The sequence below is a fragment of the Oncorhynchus tshawytscha genome, linkage group LG01, assembly GCF_018296145.1.
Source record: "Oncorhynchus tshawytscha isolate Ot180627B linkage group LG01, Otsh_v2.0, whole genome shotgun sequence".
Classification (NCBI taxonomy): domain Eukaryota; kingdom Metazoa; phylum Chordata; class Actinopteri; order Salmoniformes; family Salmonidae; genus Oncorhynchus; species Oncorhynchus tshawytscha.
The window spans coordinates 28,911,058-28,931,881 of record NC_056429.1 but is presented as its reverse complement, the minus strand read 5'-3'; the positions used below and the strand labels follow the sequence as shown (position 1 = coordinate 28,931,881).

The following is a 20,824-nucleotide window of genomic DNA, read 5'->3' as shown; positions in this document are numbered from 1 at the left end:
GTGGTGGCTGTTTAACAGTCTGATGGCCTTGAGATAGAAGCTGTTTTTCAGTCTCTCGGTCCCAGCTTTGATGCACCTGTACTGACCTCGCCTTCTGGATGACAGCGGGGTGAACAGGCAGTGGCTCGGGTGGTTGATGTCCTTGATGATCTTTATGGCCTTCCTGTAGCATCGGGTGGTGTAGGTGTCCTGGAGGGCAGGTAGTTTGCCCCCGGTGATGCGTTGTGCAGACCTCACTACCCTCTGGAGAGCCTTACGGTTGAGGGCGGTGCAGTTGCCATACCAGGCGGTGATACAGCCCGCCAGGATGCTCTCGATTGTGCATCTGTAGAAGTTTGTGAGTGCTTTTGGTGACAAGCCGAATTTCTTCAGCCTCCTGAGGTTGAAGAGGCGCTGCTGCGCCTTCCTCACGATGCTGTCTGTGTGAGTGGACCAATTCAGTTTGTCTGTGATGCGTATGCCGAGGAACTTAAAACTTGCTACCCTCTCCACTACTGTTCCATCGATGTGGATGGGGGGGTGTTCCCTCTGCTGTTTCCTGAAGTCCACAATCATCTCCTTAGTTTTGTTGACGTTGAGTGTGAGGTTATTTTCCTGACACCACACTCCGAGGGCCCTCACCTCCTCCCTGTAGGCCGTCTCGTCGTTGTTGGTAATCAAGCCTACCACTGTTGTGTCGTCCGCAAACTTGATGATTGAGTTGGAGGCGTGCATGGCCACGCAGTCGTGGGTGAACAGGGAGTACAGGAGAGGGCTCAGAACGCACCCTTGTGGGGCCCCAGTGTTGAGGATCAGCGGGGAGGAGATGTTGTTGCCTACCCTCACCACCTGGGGGCGGCCCGTCAGGAAGTCCAGAACCCAGTTGCACAGGGCGGGGTCGAGACCCAGGGTCTCGAGCTTGATGACGAGCTTGGAGGGTACTATGGTGTTGAATGCCGAGCTGTAGTCGATGAACAGCATTCTCACATAGGTATTCCTCTTGTCCAGATGGGTTAGGGCAGTGTGCAGTGTGGTTGAGATTGCATCGTCTGTGGACCTATTTGGGCGGTAAGCAAATTGGAGTGGGTCAAGGGTGTCAGGTAGGGTGGAGGTGATATGGTCCGGTGTAAGGTGTAATATGTGCGCGCGTGTCCGTGTGTGTGTAATGTGTTTGTGTGTATAGAACTGGTGATCAAGAAGGAGGACCACCCGTGCCTGCTGTGTGAGAGCAGCTTCCCTAGCGAGGAGATCCTAGCAGCCCACCTCCAGAGCCTGCACCAGAGACCAATCACAGAGGAGAAAGAGTACAAGTGCAGGAACTGTGGCAAGAAGTTCCCCATCAAACAAGCCTTGCAGCGCCAGTGTGTAGCCTACATCATCTCTCTACTCTACTTACCTGACATTCTTTGAGTTACACAGAAGTATGCTACCAAATGGAACATATAGTGGAACTGACAGATTTGCACACACTCCAGTAAAAAATGTATCCACCCGATTCATCCTCTCTATTAGTTTCCTGTTATAAAAAATATCTAACTTTTGATTTAACTAGGCAAGTCAGTTAAGAACAAATGCTTCTTTAGGCAAAACACGCCTCCTGCGGGGAAGGGGGCTGGGATTAAAAATACATTTTTGAAATATAGGACAAAACACACATCACGACAAGCGAGACACCAGAACACTACATAAAGAGAGACCTAAGACGACAACAACATAGCATGGTAGCAACACATGACAACATAGCATGGTAGCAACACATGACAACACAGCATGGTAGCCACACAACATGGCAGCAGCACAACATGATAGCAGAACAAAACATGGTACAAACATTATTGGGCACAGACAACAGCACAATGGGCAAGAAGGTAGAGGCAACAATACATCACGCGAAGCAGCCACAACTGTCAGTAAGAGTGTCCATGATTGAATCTTTGAATGTAGGCCACTTGGATATTTTTTTTGTTTTCTTCTACAGCATTTCTGTTAATATCTTTATTACCCCTGTCTGACTCTACACCTCCTTTATCTTCCCCTCAGTGTTCTGCACTGTGCTGAGACCCTGGGTCATTCAGGAGACTCCTCCAGAGGCCACCACCAGTGTTCCCTCTGCCACATCACCTTCAGCTCAGAGTCCAGGTAGGCCTACATAACTAGAACACAAACCCACATAGTAGCATAACATGCACACAGGGGCTGCTATCTGTCTGAGTTGTTGTATGAGTTCCTGTGTGTGTGTGTGTGTGTGAGTGACTTGTGTCTGTATTCCCTGTGCGTGTAGTTATGACCAGCACAAGGAGGCGTGTAGAGGAGACGCCAGGTTCATCTGTAAGGCTGAGAGCTGTGGGAAGAGGTTCAAGAGCAAAGACGCTCTGAAGAAACACAAAGGGAACGTCCACACAGGTCGGTTTCAGTTCTCACACATACGCAGGTAGTCAGTATATACAGACGCAGCCAACAATGATGATGAGTAGAAATACGTATCTGCCTTGATCTTTTAACCGGTCTGGTCAGTATCAGGAGTGTGTAGGCGAGGGGGGATGTGGTTTAACTCTACATATGTGGCACACGTGACTCATAAATAAATGTTGAGAATGGGGGAGTTCAGGTTTCATCACTATACTGAATTGAGCTTTAATGGTCCAGTAAATTTGTCGATGAGCCCAGTGGTGGCAGACGGCTTTTATTAGTGTCTTGTTTATGCTACGTCTTGGTTTCCCCGACAGTCGGAAGAGAACATAGTCAGGTCCAAAATGAATGGCACCCTTGATAAAGATGAGCAAAAAAGACTGCATGAAATAAATAATACAAATACTGAGCTACGTTGTGTGCGAAAAAAAAATGGCTAAATGATGTTATTTTATACTAATACAATTGCTCAGAGAAACCGATTTTGTTTAACAAGTAATACAAATAAAATACCGATAGGGGTCCAAATGATTGGCACCACTGTTTTCAATAATACTCCAGCACCCTCCCCTTGTGAGGATGACACTGTGCCTTTTTCTAAAATGTTTCATGAGATTGGAGAACACACTGTGAGGGATCATCTGTCAAATATGGTGGTGGATCTTCAATGTTATCAGGCTATTTTGTGTCCGCTGATCCTGGGGCCCTTATTAAGGTTAATGGCATTTTGAACTTTACCATGTACCAGGACATTTGAGCTAAAAACCTTGTTGCCTTGCCAAGAGGCTGACACTTGGCCTTCCAGCAACACAATGACCCTAAGCACCCATCAATATCCGCAAATAAATAGTTAATTAATCACACTATCAGCATTTTTCAATGGCCAGCTCAGTCTCCGGACTTGAACCCCATTGAAAACCTGTGGTCTGAATTGAAGAGGGCAGTCCATATTAGCAGACGGAAGGATATCAAGGATCTGTATGATTCTGTATGGAGGAATGGTCTTAAGATCCCTCCCAATGTTTGTCATGAAACATTTTAGAGAAGGCTGTGTTGTTATCCTCCCAAGGAGAGGGTGCTGGGGTACTGAAAACAGGGGTTTGCCAATCATTTTGACCCCTATCTTTTTAAAGGATGTCAAAACAAAATCTCTTTCTCTGAGAGATTGTATTAGTATAAAATAATATAATTTTCCGATTTGGGTGCCAATAATGTTGGACCTGGATGTACATCTGGTAGTTCAACTTTGACCTCAAGTGATTATCTGATTCAATATGTGTGTTTGTCTGGCTGTGCTTCAGATGGAAGTGGCTTTGCTATCAGGTGAGCGATGATGCTGTTCACTAACATGTGGAATGCCCTGACCATTGTTGTCATTGCTAGCCACCACATTATCACACTGTAAATTGAGACATGTAGAGCAGGATTGGTCACTCTGCTTGTCCATTCCTTGTGTTTCAGGAAGTTCCAGGCGGAAGCTTATGTGCACCATCTGCAACAGGAAATGCTCCTCCTTACTGAATCTCCAGGAACATCGTAAGGTCTGGCTCCTACCTACAACATCACTGTCTCACCTTCCTAACTGTCTCACTGTTACACTGTCTCTGGCCAACCCTTAGCCTGTATTCCTAGACACAGTTTGGTCCTTCAGAGATCTGGAAGGACTGGATAGGTGTAAGCTGTATGTTTTATTGGCCCCACCTATCCCTCTGGTATTAGGGTCCGGGGCTAGTGCTGATTTCACACTGGCCATGTCTCTTCCTTTAAGGTCTATTTCCTTCATATCCATCCATCTTTTTTTGTTCAATTCCTTTGTGTCCCTATCCCTTTCCTAATCCCATGCTCACCATCTGCTCCTGTCTCACTCTTCTTCTCTCTCAGTAGGAGTTTGGCTTTATGCTAAATTTGTTACATTTTCTGACCGTGAGACAGTAGAGAAAGGTTGGTTTTTATTTCACAAGCTCATCCCCACAGACTCTCATGAAACTTAAGAGGCATGGTGAGTAGACAACAAGGCTAACACTGGCGTCAGGATTCTTCCTCTCAGAGATTGACCTCTTTAGGAAAAAAAATAAAACGGAAAAATGACAGGACCACAAAACCATTATATTACATTACTTTTAGAGATTAATGGAGGTAAGGTATTCCCATCACAAACTATCTCACAGTGAGGCATTTTCCTCTGCATGAAATGAAATATGTTTGCAGTGAGTTATTTGATTGGTTTGTGATTGGTTTGGCTTCCCATCCAAATGAGGGTTTGATATTTATGACCAGTGAACTCAGCTGGTGTTTGGGTAAGGCTTCATTTTCCCTGTCAACATCCATCCAATAGATTAGTCAGAAGACATTACTATTACTCCACTCTAATGAACTGAACAGGGTCAGAAGGGATTCATCACGAACACACTTTATCAGCAACTGTTAATCATTAAGAAATGTTTAGATAGTTCTACAACAGATCAATCCACCTATCAACCAACCAACCAATCAACCTGCCAAGTCAGTCAATCAGTTTTCATATTGTGTTTCTAAACTTCCACCTTATGTATTTGAGTGCGTTGCCATATTCGGACCTTTTTCATGCTGTCAAAAGTCAGTTCTATAAATTCTATATGTGGTACATGTGAACTTGAATACGTTTTTAGCGTTATTTGCTGTGTTAATGTCTTTGTCTTTGTGAGAGGCTCTTTCCTCATTGACAGTAGTCACAGAAAAATGTGATTTGATGGGGAGATGTGGGTCAGTCACAAACTTGAATTCAATGAGTGCTTCATTCTTCTCTTGTATGATGTAGGTTATTCAGAAAGGTTTTAAAAGTCATTGGAAGAATCATTTTCGGAGGTTTAAAAAGCATTACGCAAAGAAAGAGGAAAGAATTGTTGGAGCGAAGTTCTATGGAACAGAAGACATATTACTGCTGAACTTCAGACAAAGACACTTTAGAACGTAGCACAAGAGTGATCAAACTTTCCATAAAGACAAGTTTGCACAAAAGCTTCTTAAACCAGCTATTGTGATAATTTGCCTGAACTGCTCAATCTTAGTTTTATTATAGAAGCTCTGAGCAGAGGAGCTATTCAGTCTTAGCATTTTGTAGCATTAGGCAGAAGAGCTATCAAATGTGCTATTGTTACAACCATGCTCAGAGCAGACGAGGGATTCAAACTTTTCAGCAGTTTAATTATATTTCTGTCTGCAGACGTAGTTGTGTAAGGAGTAAAAGTGTGACTGTGTGTCTCTGAATGTACTCTCCTACCTGCAAGTGTGGAAAAAGTCACACAGTGTCATGTACAGGACACAGCGAGCCCAGAAATGCTCTCTTTTTGTGTCACCTCCAGGGTTGGGGTCAAAAACATACTATTTCAAATATGCGTTTGATTATAACTCAAAGATGTCAAACAGATTTTTTTGTTGTTGTAATGAGATGTTAAGATTGTTCACTTCCATACTGCAGTGTTTGATCTAATGCATTCTGATAAATGTATTTTTTCTGATATTTAAAAACATTAAGGGAATTATTATTATTATAGACAACCCACCACATGATCTTAGAATATTTCCTTACCAATGTAATTATTATATATATTTTTTTAGAAGAATGAGTTTTAAAAAGCAAATGGTTCAACCTTATGCTACATGGTTTTGGTAACCATACATAATGTCAAAATAAAAATGTCTATGCGATGTGAAGAATAAATAAGCCATTTGAATTTCATTGAATTAAATTCTACCTCCTTTCATTGAAGTTGAATTACAATTCTGCTTCCTTGGAATTAAAGAGCAATTCAGAATTGACCTCAACACTGATCACTTCACACCACGATCTCTAACTCTTACTTAACCACCCTGTGTGTCTGGTCTTTTGGGTACTGTATGTATCTCTAGGTACACGAGATATTTGACTGTACTGCCTGCGATAAGAAATTCATCTCTACCAATCAGCTCAAGCGCCACATGATCACTCACTCAGGTAAGAGAGTCCATGTACCCATGTACACTCAGAGCTACACTCAGACATTGTATACTATCTCACTATCTCTCCCTCGCTCTCTCTGATTGTCTGTCTGTCTCTGGTTAGAGAAACGTCCGTACACCTGTGAGATCTGCAGTCGTTCGTTCAAGCGTCTGGACCAGGTGACGGCCCATAAGATCATCCACAGCGAAGACAAGCCCTACAAGTGTAAGCTGTGTGGGAAGGAGTTTGCCCACCGGAATGTCTACAAGAACCACAAGAAGGTGAGCAGGGAACAGGAAGGGTCTGAAAGCTCCAGATTTAAATGGGTGGTTATTAATATGCAAGTTCTATAATGCTGAAACTGAGGCAAGATTTTTAAGTGATGACATGTTTAGCCTAGTATCAACAAGCACATACAGTGCATTCGGAAAGTACTCATACCCCTTTACTTGGTTTCCTCTATCGTAATCGCTCCTTTTTCACCCCAGCTGCCAAAGTAACCCTGATTCAGATGACCATCCTATCCATGCTAGATTACGGAGACATAATTTATAGATCGGCAGGTAAAAGGGTACTCTCGAGCGGCTAGATGGTCTTTACCATTTGGCCATCAGATTTCCCACCAATGCTCCTTATAGGACACATCACTGCACTCTATACTCCTCTGTAAACTGGTCATATCTGTATACCCGTCTCAAGACCCACTGGTTGATGCTAATTTATAAAACCCTCTTAGGCCTCACTCCCCCCTATCTGAGATACCAACTGCAGCCCTCATCCTCCACAAACCTCCACAAACACCCATTCTGCCAGTCACATTCTGTTAAAGGTCCCCAAAGCACACACTGGGTTATTCGTCTTTTCAGTTCGCTGCAGCTAGTGACTGGAACGAGCTGCAACAAACACTGAAACTGGACGGTTTTATCTCCATCTCTTCATTCAAAGACTCAATCATGGACATTCTTACTGACTGTTGTGGCAGCTTCGCGGAAATCTTTATTTATTTATTTTTATTTCACTTTTATTTAACCAGGTAGGCAAGTTGAGAACAAGTTCTCATTTACAATTGCGACCTGGCCAAGATAAAGCAAAGCAGTTCGACACATACAACGACACAGAGTTACACATGGAGTAAAACAAACATACAGTCAATAATACAGTAGAAACAAGTCTATATACGATGTGAGCAAATGAGATGAGATAAGGGAGGTAAAGGCAAAAAAAGGCCATGGTGGCAAAGTAAATACAATATAGCAAGTAAAACCCTGGAATGGTAGATTTGCAGTGGAAGAATGTGCAAAGTAGAAATAAAATAATGGGGTACAAAGGAGCAAAATAAATAAATAAAATACATTCGGTAGGGAAAAGAGGAAGTTGAGAGGTAGTTGTTTGGGCTAGGTGGGCTATGTACAGGTGCAGTAATCTGTGAGCTGCTCTGACAGCTGGTGCTTAAAGCTAGTGAGGGAGATACATGTAAGGGTTTCCAGTTTCAGAGATTTTTGTAGTTTGTTCCAGTCATTGGCAGCAGAGAACTGGAAGGAGAGGCAGCCAAAGAAAGAATTGGTTTTGGGGGTGACCAGAGAGATATACCTGCTGGAGCGCGTGCTACAGGTGGGTGATGCTATGGTGACCAGCGAGCTGAGATAAGGGGGGACTTTACCTAGCAGGGTCTTGTAGATGACATGGAGCCAGTGGGTTTGGTGACGAGTATGAAGCGAGGGCCAGCCAACGAGAGCGTACAGGTCGCAATGGTGGGTAGTATATGGGGCTTTGGTGACAAAACGGATGGCACTATGATGGAGGCTATTTTGTAAATGACATCGCCGAAGTCGAGGATTGGTAGGATGGTCAGTTTTACAAGGGTATGTTTGGCAGCATGAGTGAAGGATGCTTTGTTGCGAAATAGGAAGCCAATTCTAGATTTAACTTTGGATTGGAGCTGTTTGATGTGGGTCTGGAAGGAGAGTTTACAGTCTAACCAGACACCTAGGTATTTGTAGTTGTCCACGTATTCTAAGTCAGAGCCGTCCAGAGTAGTGATGTTGGACAGGCGGGCAGGTGCAGGCAGCGATCGGTTGAAGAGCATGCATTTAGTTTTACTTGTATTTAAGAGCAATTGGAGGCCACGGAAGGAGAGTTGTATGGCATTGAAGCTTGCCTGGAGGGTTGTTAACACAGTGTAATGTATTGATGTCACTACCTCCTTGCCTTTTTTGCTGTTGTCTGTGCAAAATAATGTTTGTACCATGTTTTGTGCTGCTGCCATGTTTTTGCTTAATGTTGTTGTCAGGTGGTGTTGATACCATGCTATGTTATCTTAGGTCTCTCTTTATGTAGTGTTGTGGTGTCTCTCTTGTCGTGATGTGTGTTTTGTCCTATTTGTTTTATCCTAGCCCCTGTCCCCTCAGGAGGCCTTTTGGTAGGCTGACATTGTGAACGAATTTGTTATTAACTAACTTGCCTAGTTAAATAAAGGTTAAATAAATATCCCAAATTTATTACAAATAAAAAGCAGAAATACCTTGTTTACATAAGTATTCAGACCCTTTGCTGTGAGACTCGAAATTGAGCTCAGGTGCATCCTGTTTCCATTGATCATCCATGAGATGTTTCTACAACTTGATTGGAGGCCACCTGTGGTAAATTCAATTGATTGGACATGATTTGGAAAGGCACACACCTGTCTATATAAGACCCCACAGTTGACAGTGCACGTCAGAGCAGAAACCAAGTCAGAAGGTCGAAGGAATTGTTCTTAGAGCTCAGAGACAGGATTGTGTCGAGGCACAGATCTGGGGAAGTGTAAAAAAAAAATATGTGCAGCGTCCCCAAGAACACAGTGGTCTCCATCATTCTTAAATGGATGAAGTTTGGAACCACCAAGACTTTTCCTAGAGCTTGCCGCCCAGGCCAAACTGTGCAATCAGGGGAGAAGGGCCTTGGTCAGGGAGGTGACCAAGAACCCAATGGTCACTCTGACAGAGCTCCAGAGTTCCTATGTGGAGATGAGAGAACCTTCCAGAAGGACAACCATCTATGCAGAACTCCAGCAATCAGGCCTTTATGGTAGAGTAGACAGATTTAAGCCACACCACAGTAAAAGGCACATGACAGCCTGCTTGGAGTTTACCAAAAGGCACCTAAAGACTCTCAGACCATGAGAAACAAGATTCTCTGGTTTGAAGAAACCAAGATTGAACTTATGAAAGACAAGCGTCACGTTTGGAGGAAACCTGGCACTATCCCTACTGTGAAGCATGGTGGTAGCAGCATCATGCTGTGGAGATGTTTTTCAGTGGCAGGGACTGGGAGAATCGTTAGGATCAAGGGAAAGATGAACGGAGCAAAGTACAGAGAAATCCTTGATGAAAACCTTATGTTCCATTACGCTCAGAACCAAAGACTGGTGTGAAGGTTCACCTTCCAACAGGACAACGATCTTAAGCACAAGGCCAATACTACGCAGGAGTGGCTTCAGGACAAGTCTCTGAATGTCCTTGAGTGGCCCAGCCAGAGCCTGGACTTGAATCCAATTGAACATTTCTTGAGAGACCATTAAATAGCTGTGCGGCGACGCTCCCCATCGAACCTGACAGAGCTTGAGAGGATCTGCAAAGAAGAATGGGAGACACTCCCCAAATACAGGTTTGCCAGGCTTATAGCGTCATACCCAAGAAAACTCAAGGCTGAGTTTTTTTCAGTTTATACATTTGCAAAAACCTGTTTTTGGTTTGTCATTATGGGGTATTGTCTGTAGATTGATGAGGAAAAACACAATTTAATACATTTTAGAATAAGGCTGTAACAGACTGTGGAAAACGTAATGGGTTCTGAATACTTTCCGAATGCTCTGTACATACACATAAGCAAACACACAAGCATACTCTGACTGGTTCAGAGCTAATATTATTATTGGTAGCCTAAAACCAGAGGTCTCTTCAGTTGTCTTTGGGGTTCTGTAGGGTCAGTGGCCTGTCTCCCCCCTGAAGACTCCCATGTTTACCTAAGGGAATGGGGTATCACTCAAACACAGGTCAGAGCGGGGGAACAGATAAACACAAGCACTTTGAACCTAAGCCCCTCAAGCTACTTGTCTTCATCAAGTCAACAAACCAAATCAGCCATGGAGCCTAACCCAAGCTCTATCCACAACACCAATGGTCAAACATCTGTTCCCACATCAACACAGACTGGAGACAGCGCTCAGATTGAACTAAGATGAGAAGTTTAGAGAACTGTTTAGATATATTTAGCGGGTGTCAGGACTGTTAGCTCTGCTAGGTGTTCTCATGAACCGACCGCAAACATTAGATACTTATTCACTCTATATCAATACATTTAAATAGAAAAGAAGGAAACTGGTACATTATGTACAGTGGGGAGAACAAGTATTTGATACACTGCCGATTTTGCAGGTTTTCCTACTTACAAAGCATGTAGAGGTCTGTAATTTTTTTTATCATAGGTACACTTGAACTGTGAGAGACGGAATCTAAAACAAAAATCCAGAAAATCACATTGTATGATTTTTTAAAAGTAATTTCATTTGAATTTTATTGCATGACATATGTATTTGATCACCTACCAACCAGTAAGAATTCCGGCACTCACAGACCTGTTAGTTTTTCTTTAAGAAGCCCTCCTGTTCTCCACTCATTACCTGTATTAACTGCACCTGTTTGAACTCGTTACCCGTATAAAAGACACCTGTCTACACACTCAATCAAACAGACTCCAACCTCCCCACAATGGCCAAGACCAAGGAGCTGTGTAAGGACATCAGGGATAAAATTGTAGACCTGCACAAGGCTGGGATGGGCTACAGGACAACAGGCAAGCAGCTTGGTGAGAAGGCAACAACTGTTGGCGCAATTATTCGAAAATGGAAGAAGTTCAAGATGACGGTCAATCACCCTCGGTCTGGGGCTCCATGCAAGATCTCACCTCGTGGGGCATCAATGATCATGAGGAAGGTGAGGGATCAGCCCCGAACTACACGGCAGGACCTGGTCAATGACCTGAAGAGAGCTGGGAGCACAGTCTCAAAGAAAACCATTAGTAACACACTATGCCGTCATGGATTAAAATCCTGCAGGGCACGCAAGGTCCCCCTGCTCAAGCCAGCGCATGTCCAGGCCAAGTCTGAAGTTTGCCAATGACCATCTGGATGATCTAAAAGGAGGAATGGGAGAAGGTCATATGGTATGACAAAAATAGAGCTTTTCGGTCTAAACTCCACTCGCTGGGTTTGGAGGAAGGAGAAGGATGAGTCAACCCCATAAATAACATCCCAACTGTGAAGCATGGAGGTGGAAACATCATTCTTTGGGGATGCTTTTCTGCAAAGGGGACAGGACGACTATACCGTATTGAGGGGAGGATGGATGGGGCCATGTATCGCGAGATCATGGCCAACAACCTCCTTCCCTCAGTAAGAGCATTGAAGATGGGTCGTGGCTGGGTCTTCCAGCATGACAACGACCCGAAATACACAGCCAGGGCAACTAATGAGTGGCTCCATAAGAAGCATCTCAAGGTCCTGGAGTGGCCTAGCCAGTCTCCAGACCTGAACCCAATAGAACATCTTTGGGGGTCCTGAAAGTCCGTATTGCCCAGCGACAGCCCCGAAACCTGAAGGATCTGGAGAAGGTCTGTATGGAAGTGTGGGCCAAAATCCCTGCTGCAGTGTGTGCAAACCTGGTCAAGAACTACAGGAAATGTATGATCTCTGTAATTGAAAACAAAGGTTTCTGTACCAAATATTAAGTTCTGCTTTTCTGATGTATCAAATACTTATGCCATGCAATAAAATGCAAATTAATTACTTAAAAATCATACAATGTGGTTTTCTGGATTTTTGTTTTAGATTCCATCTCACAGTTGAAGTGTACCTATGATAAAAATTACAGACCTCTACATGCTTTGTAAGTAGGAAAACCTGCAAAATTGGCAGTGTATCAAATACTTGTTCTCCCCACTGTATATACCAAGATGTAGAGACTACAGGAGGTAGGTGGCACCTTAATTTGGGAGGACGGGTTTGTAGTAATGGCTGAGCTGAAAATGTGAAATGGTATCAAATACATCAAACACATGGTTTGATGCCATTACATTAGCTCTGTTCCAGCTATTATTAAGAGCTCTCAGCAGCCTCCACTGGTAAAGAGGAGTAGTGTTCAGTGATGCCGTGTACCTTAAAACGTCTTATGGCTGGGGGGCAGTATTGAGTAGCTTGGATGAATAAGGTGCCCAGAATAAACTGCCTGATACTCAGGCCCAGAATCTAAGATATGCATATTATGGATTTGGATAGAAAATACTCTGAAGTTAGTAAAAATGTTTTAATGATGTCTGTGAGTATAGCAGAACTCACATGGCAGGCAAAAACCTGGGACAAAATCCAACCAGGAAGTGGGAAATCTGAGGTTTGTAGTTTTTCAAGTCATTGCCTATCGAATATACAGTGTCTATGGGGTCATATTGCACTTCCTAAGGCTTCCACTAGATGCCAACAGTTTTTAGAACCTTGTTTCAGGCTTCTACTATGAAGGAGGGGGGAATGAGAGTTCTTTCAATCAGGTGTCTGGCATGAGCTGATCATGCGCGCTCCCGTGAGAGCGACATGCGTTCCATTGCATTTCTAAAGACAAAGGAATTCTCAGGTTGAAACATTATTGAAGATTTATGTTAAAAACATCCTAAAGATTGATTCTATACATCGTTTGACATGTTTCTACGAACTGTAATGGAATCTTTTGACTTTTCGTCTGCCCTGCGCATCGTGAATTTGGATTTGTGAACATAAGGCGCAAACAAAAAGGAGGTATTTGGAACATAAATGATGGACTTTATCGAACAAAACAAACATTTATTGTGGAACTGGGATTCCTGGGAGTGCATTCTGATGAAGATCATCAAAGGTAAGTGAATATTTATAACGCTATTTCTGACTTTTACTGACTCCACAACATGGCGGATATCTGTATGGCTTGTTTTTGTGTCTGAGCGCCGTACCCAGATTATTGCATGCTGTGCTTTTCCGGTAAAGCTTTTTTGAAATCTGACACAGTGTTTGCATTAAGGAGAAGTTTATCTAAAGTTCCATGCACAACACTTGTATTTTCTTCAACATTTATGATGAGTATTTCTGTAAATTGATGTGGCTCTCTGCAAAATCCCTGGATGTTTTGGAAGCAAAACATTACTGAACGTAATGCGCCAATGTAAACTGAGATTTTTGGATATAAATATGAACTTTATCGAAAAAAAACATATGAGTGTCCTCTGATGAAGATCAAAGGTTAGTGGTTCATTTTATCTCTATTTCTGCTTTTTGTGACTCCTCTCTTTGGCTGGAAAAATGGCTGTGTTTTTCTGTGACTAGGTACTGACCTAACATAATCGTTTGGTGTGCTTTCGTCGTAAAGCCTTTTTGAAATCGGTCACTGTGGTGGGATTAACAACAAGTTTATCTTTAAAATGGTGTAAAATACTTGTATGTTTGAGGAATTTTAATTTTGAGATTTCTGTTGTTTGAATATGGCGCCCTGCACTTTCACTGGCTGTTGTCACATCGATCCCGGTAGCGGGATCTAAGCCATAAGAAGTGTTTAAAGGCATACCTCTGGAGTTTAGCAATGACTATTCCCCCCGTACACACACACCAGCCTCCATGGCCCAATATGCTAACTAGAGTTAGCTAGCATGCAGTCATTGCGCTAACACTAGTTAGCATTGGCTCATGAACCTACCTCAAACTTATTTCATACACTAGACACAGAAACCTAAAAATTATATCCACGCGTTCATCTGACTCTGGGGAAGTTGATAAAGGGCCTCATTTGCTAAAATCCTGAAGTATCCCTTTAACCATGAGTGCTTTCCTGTTCTTTCTCCAGACTCACTCAGAGGAAAGGCCCTTCCAGTGTGAGGAGTGCAAAGCCCTGTTCCGCACCCCCTTCTCTTTACAGCGCCACCTACTCATCCACAACAGTAAGTATAAGGGTGTTTGTGTGTATCTCTGAGTGTAAGAGTGGGTTCATACTACCTTAACTGACTGTAGCCACTAGTACCTACATTCAAGGCCCCTACCAACACATAAGCTTACGGTTCCCAAATTCCTATAGATGCTATAGCCCTTAGTTCAAACCTCTCTTTACCAGCAGATACTGAGGGCTTCCACAGCCTCCTTCTGGTCTTTTGTGGTCCTCCTAGCCCTGAGTGTCATAGCCCTGCAGACAGAGACAGTGGTCCTTGAGGACTGAGGAGCCCTGCAGACAGTTGGTCTTAGCAGGATGGAGTCCTGAATGGTCTCCGAGTCGAGACAGATGACACAGAGAATGTGAAGCTCAAGGCATTTCCTTCCTGTGTCTCTGGATACAGATCACTATTCACACAAATCAGTTGGATACTGGACCATGGGGGCTGGTATTATGAATCAGGTGCTTAAGTGTGTGTGTACGTGTGAATGGGGAAAAATAGAATGAGAGAAATAGCATGTGGGAAGAAAGTGTGTGAAAGTCTGTATATATACTGTACAGTACCAGTCAAATGTTTGGACACACCTACTCATTCAAGGATTTTCCTTTATTTTTACTATTTTCTACACTGTAGAATAATAGTGAAGACATCAAAACTATGAAATAACACATATGGAAACATGTAGTAACCAACAAAAATGTTAAACATATCTAAATATATGTTTTATTTTATATTCTTCAAAGTAGCCATCCCTTTTCCTCTATGACAGCTTTGCACACTCCTGGTATTCTCTCAACCAGCTTCACCTGGAATGCTTTTCCAACAGTTTGAAGGAGTTCCTACATATGCTGAGCACTTGTTGGCTGCTTTTCCCACACTCTGCGGTCCAACTCATCCCAAACCATCTCAATTGGGTTGCGGTTGGGTGATTGTGGAGGCCAGGTCATCTGATACAGCACTCCATCACTCTCCTTCTTGGTAAAATAGCCCTTCCACAGCCTGGAGGTGTTGGGTCATTGTCCTGAGGAAAAATACATGATAGTCCCACTCAGCGCAAACCAGATGGGATGGTGTATTGCTGCAGAATGCTGTGGTAGCCATGCTGGTTAAGCGTGCCTTGAATTCAAATAAATAACAGACAGTGTCACCAGCAAAGCACCCCCACACCATCACACATTCTCCTCCGTGCTTCACGGTTGGAACCACACATGCAGAGATCATCTGTTCACCTACTCTGTCTCACGAAGACACGGCGGTTGGAACCAAATCGATTTCCAACGGTTTAATGTCCGTTGCTCGTGTTTCTTGGCCAAAGCAAGTCTCTTCCTATATTTGGTATCCTTTAGTGGTGGTTTCTTTGCAGCAATTCGACCATGAAGGCCTGATTCACACAGTCTCCTCTGAATAGTTGATATTGATGTGTCTGTTAGCATTTATTTGGGCTGCAATTTCTGAGGCTGGTAAGTCTAATGAATGTATCCTCTGCAGCAGAGGTAACTCTGTGTCACGTTCTGACCTTAGTTATTTTGTTATGTCTTTGTTTTAGTATGGTCAGGGCGTGAGTTGGGTGGGTTGTCTATGTTCGTTTTTCTATGTTGTGTTTTGAGTTTGGCCTGGTATGGTTCTCAATCAGAGGCAGGTGTTGTTAGTTGTCTCTGATTGAGAATCATACTTAGGTAGCCTTTTCTGTTGAGTGTTTGTATCTGCACCAGATAGAACTGTTTTGGTTTTGTTTGTTCACTTTGTTGTTTTTGTTCAGTGTTCTATTACGTTATTAAAAATGACCACGCTGCGCATTGGTCCTCACCTTCTTCCACCGATGAGCGTTACACTCTGGCTCTTCCTTTCCTGTGGCGGTCCTCATGAGAGCCAGTTTCAAAGTTCAAAGTTCTTGAAAATTGACTGACCTTCAGGTCTTAACGTAATGATGGATTGTCGTTTCTCTTTGCTTATTTGAGCTGTTCTTGCCATAATATGGACTTGGTCTTTTACCAAATAGGGCTATCTTTTTTATACCACCCCTACCTTGTCACAACACAACTGATCGGCTCAAATGCATTAAGAAGGAAAGAAATTCCACAAATTAACTTGTACCAAGGCACACCTGTTAATTGAAATGCATTCCAGGTGACTACCTCATGAAGCTGGTTGAGAGAATGCCAAGAGTGTGCAAAGCTGTCATCCTGGCAAAGGGTGGCTGCTTTGAAGAATCTCAAATAAATTATATTTTGATTGGTTTAACACTTTTTTGGTTACTACATGATTCCATATGTGTTATTTCATAGTTTTGATGTCTTCACAATTATTCTACAATGTAGAAAATAGTAAAAAGAAAGAAAAACCCTTGAACGAGTAGGTGTGTCCAAACAATTGACTGATACTGTATACAGAGAGAGAGTAAATATCAGTGTATGTGTTCTGTGTGTTTATGAGATTTGTGTGTGCCCCTCACAGTGAGAAAATGAACCACAGCTGTCATAGCATTTTGACATGAAATAAAGTTGTTGATTTAAAATCAATGGCTCACATAATAATAATAGATAGTAACAGCAGTGGTGAATGTGCATGTTTGGAGAGTCAATGCAGGCGGTTCTAAGGTGCGGGCGAGTAGACAGCTAGGTTCTAGCTGTTCAACAGTCCGATGGCCCGATGGTAGAAAATAAACCTGATGTTATTTGCCTAGCTGGGGCGGTTACAAGGCCCTCCCTCCCCACCCCTTCAGCAAATCAGATCATGCTGCCATTCTACTTCTCCGCCTATAGGCAGAAATTAAAGCAGGAAGCATCCGTGGTAATGACTGTACAAAGCTGTTCTGGCCAATCAGAATCTATGCTACAGAACTGTTTAGAAAAATGGGAAATGTTCCGGGTCGCCTCCGACAATAACGTCAACGAGTACACAGACTCAGTCACGTGGTTCATTAGGAAATTCATAGAAGACGTTGGCCCAATAGTGACAAGGGTACAAATCCCAAACAGAAAAGGCAGTACAGGGACAAAGTCGAATCGCAATTCAATGACTGACGCCAGACGCATGTGGCAAGGACTACTAACGATTATGGTTTATAAATGGAAAACCACCTGCATGGCGAACCCCGGTGCCTCTCACCTAGACGAGCTACCCTGCTAACAGTTCTAGGGAAATACAGAGAATCTTGTTTCTCATGGTCTGAGAGTCCTTCGGGTGCCTTTTGTCAAACTCCAAGCGGGATGTCATGTGCCTTTGGTGATTGGTGGAGTGTTGCAGAGTGGTTGTCCTTTTGAAGGGAGCAGGTAGCTGACTGGTGGTGGCTATTCAGCAGCCTGATGGTCTGAGGGTAGAAAATATTGGCCAGTCATTCAGTTTTTGGCATGATGTGTCTGAGTGATTAAAGCAGGGAGAACAGGGCACGGATTGGGTGGCTGGGGTCCCTGATGATCTTCTTGGCCCTCCTGCAACACCTGGTGTTTTAGGTGTCCTGTAGGGGAGGTAGTGTACACCCAACAGTGCGTTTGGTTTCCTTACCAGGATGTGATGCAGCCCGACAGTATGCTCTCGATGGTGCTCCTGTAGAACACTGTGAGGGTTCTCTGACACAGGCCGAATTTCTTCAGCATCCTGAGGTTGAAGAGTTGCTGTCGTGCTTTCTTCACCGCGGTGTTGATATAGTTGGACTATTTCAGCTTCTCTGAGATGTGTGTGCAGAGGAATTTGAAGTTATTGACTGTTTCCACAGTGGGCCCGTTGATGAGGGTGGGGGCTTGTCCAACCTGGTTCCTCCTAAATTCCCCAGTTTCTCCAGGCAGTACGGGACCATGGACTCATGCTGCTTATGCCAAATCCTGGCGCTGCCATCAATATGAGACAACAGAAACAGGGATTTGTCAGATCAGGCAATGTTTTTCCTCTCCTCATTTGGCCAGTGTTGGTGATCGAGTTCCCACTGGAGCCACTTCTTCTTGTTTTTAGCTGATAGGAGTGGAATCTGCTGTTGACGTCTGCTGCAATAACCCAACCGTGACAAGGACCAACGAGTCGTGCGTTCCGAGATGCCGTTCTGCACGTTGGTTGTTTTGCTATGTTTTTTTGCCTGCTTGTTGCCCACCTGTTAGGTTGCACAATTGTTGCCATTCTCCTTCAACTTCTCATCAACGAGCTGTTTTCGCCAACAGGACTGCTGCTGTCTGGATAGTTTTTGTTTGTCGCACCATCCTCTGTAAACCCTGGACACTGTAGTGCCTGAAAAGCTCAGGAAACCGGCCATAGCAGCGAACCATTTTAATGAATGGGGTGGTGTACCTAATAAACTGGCTAATGGTCCAAACTGAACCAAGACTGAACTGATTATCGAGATTATGGAAGCGGCGATATGGTGTATACATTTTTTTGGGAATTAATTACTAAATTAACTGGTGAGTAAAAAATGTATGATGAGAAAACATTGTTCTATGTCACCTTCCAGTTCAACTGTTCTCCAAAACCTAGGAGTTCTGTTACAGATGGAAGTGACCGCATGTGTCGGACGAGTTAAGTGTGGAGTAGAGAGTGGAGACCAGTCCAACAGATTTGGGAGTATTCAACCATGGGATGGGTGGCATCAAGGGAATCCCAGGGTACTGCGTATGCTTTTAGATCCGAGCGGAGTCTAAGCAACAACAAAAAAGGAAGTCACTGGGAGATTATATGATTCTTTAAGGTCTTGAAAAGTTCCAATACCGAAATGATCAAAGATGTCACTGAGGGTGAAAATATTTCTATTAGACCATTGAGGAAAAACAAAGGGTTTGAGCCTGATAAGATTAGGTTATTGTTCCATCATGGAGAATGGCTGTGAAAAGGAAATGAGATCATGACATCATGAGATGTCTATTGGCCTGTCTCCACACTTCGACTGCATTAGCTATTATTGGACCCATTCAGAGACAGATGTTTGTTTAACCTTTTAACTTTAAGTGTTTGAGACTTGAAGAGCCCTGTCAAGATAATTTGTTGTTTAGAGTAGTTACGATGTAGAATATTGATTTTGCCTTCCTACAAGAGACCCATTTGACAGCCAATGATATCAATAGATTTCAGATTTTTTTTAAAACAAGATAATAGCGTACTCTTGTGCCCCCCCAAAAGACAAAGGGTTTGATGATTGTAATTAACAGGAAACTTCCTATGAAGGTGGGGGTCTCTGGGGATACCCTGAAATATGGTATTATAATGCCTCTGTTACTATTAATGGCACTAAATCATGTTTTTTGTCCTCCATTTATGCACCATATTCTTTTGATGAATCCTTTTTTAAGAAGTGAAGCTTTTTAGACTTCCCAAATTTTGACTGGCAATAAGGATTTCTTACAGGTTAATGCACAACCAGGGGTAGACCCACATACATTATGGGAAGTAGCTAAGTGTTGCATTAGAGAAATATTTGTAATTCCTTCTCATCACATCAGATTAAAACACACAACCTTCAGATTTCTTCATTAGAGTGAAATAGCCCGTCTAGAGTTGATGCAAAAGTCTAACTATACTGAAGATGGGAAGGCAGGTAGCCTAGTGATTAGAGCATTGGACTAGTAACCGAGAGGTTCCAAGATATTCTGGACGGGCTATTTCAATTCTGACGTTCTGTACCTGAACAAGGCAGTTAACCCACTGTTCCTAGACCGTCATTGAAAATAAGAATTTGTTCTTAACTGACTTGCCTAATTAAATAAAGGTTTAAAAAAATGGGAAGATAGAACTCACCACATTTAAAATTGAGCCGAAGATGGTGACTAGTTCTAGGGCTGAATGTATTAATTTTAAAACAAGTCTATGAGAACGTGATAATGTGACTATGAGAATGTGGATAGACTGAGTAGGGACAGTGAAACTGAAGCAAACTGAAAAAAATGTTAATGTATTGATGTGAACAATAACGGTGAACTTTGTACCTTCCCTCCCATATTAATCATACTTTAACTACTTTGTATTCCAATCTGTATACCTTGGAGTTTCCTGAAGACTCTAAGAAGATGTTATCTCTTTTAAGTTCCTTGGATCTTCCTTCCATTTCTGTTAATCAAATCAGTCTATTAGATGCCCCCATCTCCTTGGCAGAACTGAAGACCGCCTTAGATTCAATGTCAAAATCCAAGTCGCCAGGGTTGGATGGTATCCCTCCTAAATTATTGTTGGCAGTGTGGGATTTAGTCTGGTCTGTATTACTGGACTCAATCTGCCACTCACTGGAGATTGGGAATTTCCATAGGGGACCAAAGACATCTCTTATTTCCTTGCCATTGAAAGGTGGAAAGGACCTGCTTGATTGTTCAAGCTACAGGCCCTTATCAATTTTGAACTGTGATTTAAACTCTTTGTGAAGGTCTTGTCAAAAATATTAGAGACTTGCATATCATCATCATTGGTTAATCCTGACCAATCAGGATTCATAAAGGGTTGGTTGGCCTCGGACAACATACTCCGCCTATTCCATATTGTAAACTCTGCTGTCCTGATTAGATATAGAGAAGGCATTTGATGGTG

General features: G+C 43.0%; 1 protein-coding gene across 1 annotated transcript in view; it reads left to right on the top strand.

Annotated features, from left to right (window-relative positions):
• prdm5 (PR domain containing 5) overlaps nucleotides 1-20,824 on the top strand; it is a 63,502-nt gene that overhangs the window by 6,844 nt on the left and 35,834 nt on the right. The window contains exons 5-11 of the mRNA XM_024418410.2: nucleotides 1,163-1,340; nucleotides 2,020-2,118; nucleotides 2,261-2,382; nucleotides 3,850-3,929; nucleotides 6,277-6,361; nucleotides 6,470-6,627; nucleotides 14,245-14,338. Of these exons, the coding sequence (XP_024274178.2) occupies nucleotides 1,163-1,340; nucleotides 2,020-2,118; nucleotides 2,261-2,382; nucleotides 3,850-3,929; nucleotides 6,277-6,361; nucleotides 6,470-6,627; nucleotides 14,245-14,338 (816 nt within the window). The remainder of the gene's footprint in view (nucleotides 1-1,162; nucleotides 1,341-2,019; nucleotides 2,119-2,260; nucleotides 2,383-3,849; nucleotides 3,930-6,276; nucleotides 6,362-6,469; nucleotides 6,628-14,244; nucleotides 14,339-20,824) is intronic.